Source organism: Tupaia chinensis, unplaced genomic scaffold, assembly GCF_000334495.1.
Source record: "Tupaia chinensis unplaced genomic scaffold, TupChi_1.0 Scaffold138910_1, whole genome shotgun sequence".
NCBI lineage: Eukaryota > Metazoa > Chordata > Mammalia > Scandentia > Tupaiidae > Tupaia > Tupaia belangeri.
The window spans coordinates 1,686,580-1,690,503 of NW_006198801.1; the positions used below are offsets into that span (position 1 = coordinate 1,686,580).

The 3,924-nt window shown below is 57.9% G+C and overlaps 1 protein-coding gene across 1 annotated transcript in view; it reads left to right on the top strand.

The window, feature by feature from the left end:
* Nucleotides 1-3,527, top strand: part of LOC102476570 (galectin-7) — a 16,199-nt gene extending 12,672 nt beyond the window's left edge. The window contains exons 3-5 of the mRNA XM_006161759.1: nucleotides 835-923; nucleotides 1,590-1,791; nucleotides 3,414-3,527. Coding sequence (XP_006161821.1) covers nucleotides 835-923; nucleotides 1,590-1,791; nucleotides 3,414-3,527 — 405 coding nt within the window. The remainder of the gene's footprint in view (nucleotides 1-834; nucleotides 924-1,589; nucleotides 1,792-3,413) is intronic.
* The last annotated feature ends 397 nt before the right edge of the window (nucleotides 3,528-3,924 follow it).

Here is a 3,924-nt window from a genome sequence, read left to right on the forward strand (position 1 = left end):
CCGAGGGAGGCCGGAGCTGGGATTTAGGCGGAGAGGCTGTGGGCCCTGGGCAGTCAGAGTGTGCCGGGAAAGAAGGGTCTGCAGTTCCAGCCCCAGCCTGGCCTCTCAGGACCCGACACGTCTAAGCAGTGAAAGCAGGAGTCTTGTCTCGGCAGATGACAGAAACTAGGGCTGGTGGGCTGGCCCAGGGAGCCTGGGTGTTCTTATACTGTCTGCGGCCACCACCAGGCCACCCAGGAGGGCCGTGTGCCTGGGACCCATCAACCAGTGCAGATCCAGCTCCCAGAGGAGGGTGCAGGGCCCGCCCTGCCTGCCCTGCCCCAGGGCCAGGGTCTGTGCCAGGTGTGGGTGGTGGGCGGGAAGGGCAGGATGAATCACCAGGGCCAACCCTGGTCCGCTTTTACTTAAAGTCCCCCAGGAGGCCTGCCGCTACCACTGCACCTCTGCCACTGTCGCAGCCATGTCAGGGAACTTCGTGAGTGTCCAGGGCCGGGGGTCGTGGGCCAAGGCTGGGCCGGGAGGCAGAGTCAGGGCGTGGCTCAGGTCTCCCCTGTCAAAGGAGAACTTGGGTGTCGGGTGTGCGGTGAGCTGCCCTGGGCTTTGGCCTATGCTGGCTCCCCTGCCCCCACCGGCCCTATATCTCTCTTTGTGGCGTCTCTCGCTTTTTCTCTGAACACTTTTCTGTCAGGATTTCTTTCTTTCTCTCTCCATTGTCCCTACCACTTTCTCCAACTCTTTCCTGTTGGTTTCGGTCTGAGCTGCCCTCCTTCCCAGGTGACCCCCCGTGCCTCCCTATGCCTCCCTGCTCATGTCCCCCAAACCCTGCTCTTGCAGAGTGTGCCCCACAAGACCTCGCTGCCCGAGGGCATCCGCCCAGGCACTGTGCTCAAGATTCGAGGCGTCGTTCCTGAAAAGGCCAGCAGGTGAGAGCCCAGGACCTGGGGTGGGGAGGGAGGTCTCCGGGATCAGCCACACCCCAGTTCTTATAGCCCAGAGACGGGGGTCCCAGGGCCACCTCGGTCTGGTGGTCTTGGCATCCCCAGGCATTTCTGACCTTCTGAAATCTGATGGATTCACTTGTGTCCCATATCCTTACGGCTGGGCCCGATCTCCCTCGCGCCTGGGCTCCGGGACATCCCTGGGCTCTTACCTAGAGTCCCAGGACTTGGGATGTGCCTTGTGATCTGGGGGTGCCCTGGAGGTTTAGTGAGCAAGCCTATGACTGTGTAGGACTAGGAACTTCAGGCCTTCTAGGGGTCTGGGCCACCCGGGACCACCTTGGTCTTCTTCCTAGCCCTGTGGCGGGGGGACTCCCTGAATGTGAACTTCCCTGGCTGTCAGCACCCTGACCGCTTGGCAGCTCCCAGACTCTGGAATGTGTGTGCCCTGTCTACTCTGGGCCCCACTAAATTTGTGGGTGTCCTGGGACTCTGGGCTCCCTGGCCAGAACCAGGACGTCCCTGCTTCCCTGGAATGTGGTGCTTTCAGATCCCTGTAATACCGAGTGTTCTGGAATGGGGAGTCCCTGTCTATCATCCCAAGTGTCCTCGTGGGTCCTGAGCTTTGACTCCCACGCCTGCCACTTCCAGGTTCCATGTAAACCTGCTGTGCAGCGAGGAGGAGGGCGCAGACGCCGCCCTGCACTTCAACCCCCGGCTGGACACGGCCGAGGTGGTCTTCAACAGCAAGCAGCGAGGCAGCTGGGGCACGGAGGAGCGAGGCTCTGGCGTCCCCTTCCAACGTGGGGTGCCCTTCGAGGTGCTCCTCATCGCCACCGATGAAGGCTTCAAGGTAGGTCTCTGCCATGGGTCAATGCCACCAAGGCGTGGGTCCCTGGCAGAGGGCTGGGCGGGCGCTGAGACTGGGGAAGCCAGCTAGGCCTGCGGAGGACGTAGGAGGCAAAGGCGAGGCCGAGGCGGGCAGGGGCGTCCCCCGCACCCTCTCACTTGTCTGCCCAGCCCACTGCCGGTGCGGTCAGAGGGCGGCACTGTGGGGGGGCCAGGGCTGGGTGAGCGAGAGCCGAGTGCCCAGACGGCGGGTCCTAGCGGGAGGGCGTGGGCCCCGACTAGCCACCCTGGACCCACCCCTGGTCATCCATCCTGAGGTCAGGGCCCTGCAGCAGGAGTCGGGGTGAGCTGGAGAGGGCACCCAGGGACACGTCCTGGTGGGAAGTGGATGTGCAGGCCTCCACCATCCGGGCCACTCACCACTTGAAAGGTGGCTTCAAGCCTGCTAGTGGTGATAGTTAAGGCGACTGAATCCCTTGTGGCAGACTGTGGTTCGAGTCCCCACCCAGCTGCTTGAAAAAAAAAAATCATGTAGGGTGGAGCTCTCATATCCCGACAGGCCCTCTGGAAAAATCTAAACCAAGGGGCCATATTGGACTCTCATGTAGTTGACCACAGTTTGAGTCCTGGGCACAGTGACTTAAAACTCACACCAGGAGCTTTCTCATTTTTTCTTTCTCTCTGTCTCTCACTGGTCAAAATAAATACTTCTACTACTAATAAATAAAGTTAAATAAAATAATTCTCAAAACAAAAACCCATGCTGGGTGCATGTGTGTGCATGCCCAAGATCCCAAGAGAAGAACAGAGTAGAAGGAATTGGTGTGTGGGGGAGAAATCACCCCCCTTTCTGTCTCTGTCTCTCTGACAAGGGCACACACCCTATAGCAAAAATGTCTCTTAAAAAAGGGGGGGCGGGACCAGCAGTTAGCGTAATGACTATGTTGCTGGACTCCTGCATAGTCGACCCAGGTTCACGTCCCGGACCAGGTGGTTTAAAACTCACGCCAGGCACGTGTGCGTGCGTGCCCAAGATCCCGAGAGGAGAATGGAGGAGAAGGGATTGCGGTGTGGCCATCCCCCCTGGGGGGTGATTTCTTGCTTTCTGTCTCTCAGTCTCTCTCTCTCTCTGTCTGGCGAGTACACGCGCCCTATAGCAAAAACCTCTTCAAAAAAAAAAAAAAGATTAAAAAAGGAGGGGGAACAGATAGCGTGGTGGTTAAAGCACTGGACTCTCACATGGCTGACCACGGTTTGAATCCTAGACCTGGCAGCTTGCTGTCTCACCCCACCCACTGCCTCTCTCTGGTAAGCACACTTGCCCTACAGCTAATTTTAAAAGAATACAAAATACAATTAAATAAATAATTATTTTTAAAATCTAAAAGAAAAACCACACTTCGGTAGCAGGACAATGGATGCGGAAATTATGATAAGGACAGCACTTCTTTTCCGTGCCCAACAGTAATGTCAGTGGACCCCCCCAGGCCAACGAGCTAGAATTAACAACCGGCCCACTTTCCCTAGGGCACAACTGAGGCCCAGGAGGGTTTTGTGATTTGCCCAGGGTCACACGGTGCCTTGCCAGAGTCGGACAGGTCCTGACACTGACCCTTTTCCCTGCAGACGGTGGTCGGGGACTCGCAGTACCACCACTTCCGCCACCGGATTCCCACAGAGCTCGTGCGCCTCGTGGAGGTGGGCGGGGACGTGCAGCTGGAGTCGGTGAAGATCTTCTGAGCAGAAACCACGGGTGTGGGCATGGCGTGGGCGGAGGCCTGGGACGTTGGATGGCAAATAAAGTGTTATCCATCTCCCGGCACATCTGTGTGTATACCTGTCTCTCCTTGGTGAGGAAACTGAAGTTCAGAGAGAGCAAGGCATGGACTCAGGATCACACCGCACATTCTTGCCTAGATGGGATTCGAACCTGAGTCTGTGAGGAGCAGTGTCTGTATAGGTGTTAGAAGGGTGATACTGGGGGTGAGTGCCTGCCTGGGGCTTGTCTTAATGCAGCATTTTGTGAAGGAATGCAGTTGGCAAGGGGGCTGGAGTCCGCCTGCTGGCGTTTGGAGGGGACCTAAGGAGGCATCTCTTGTTGCCCTCAGATCTAACGGGGGGGGGGGGGGACGAGGCG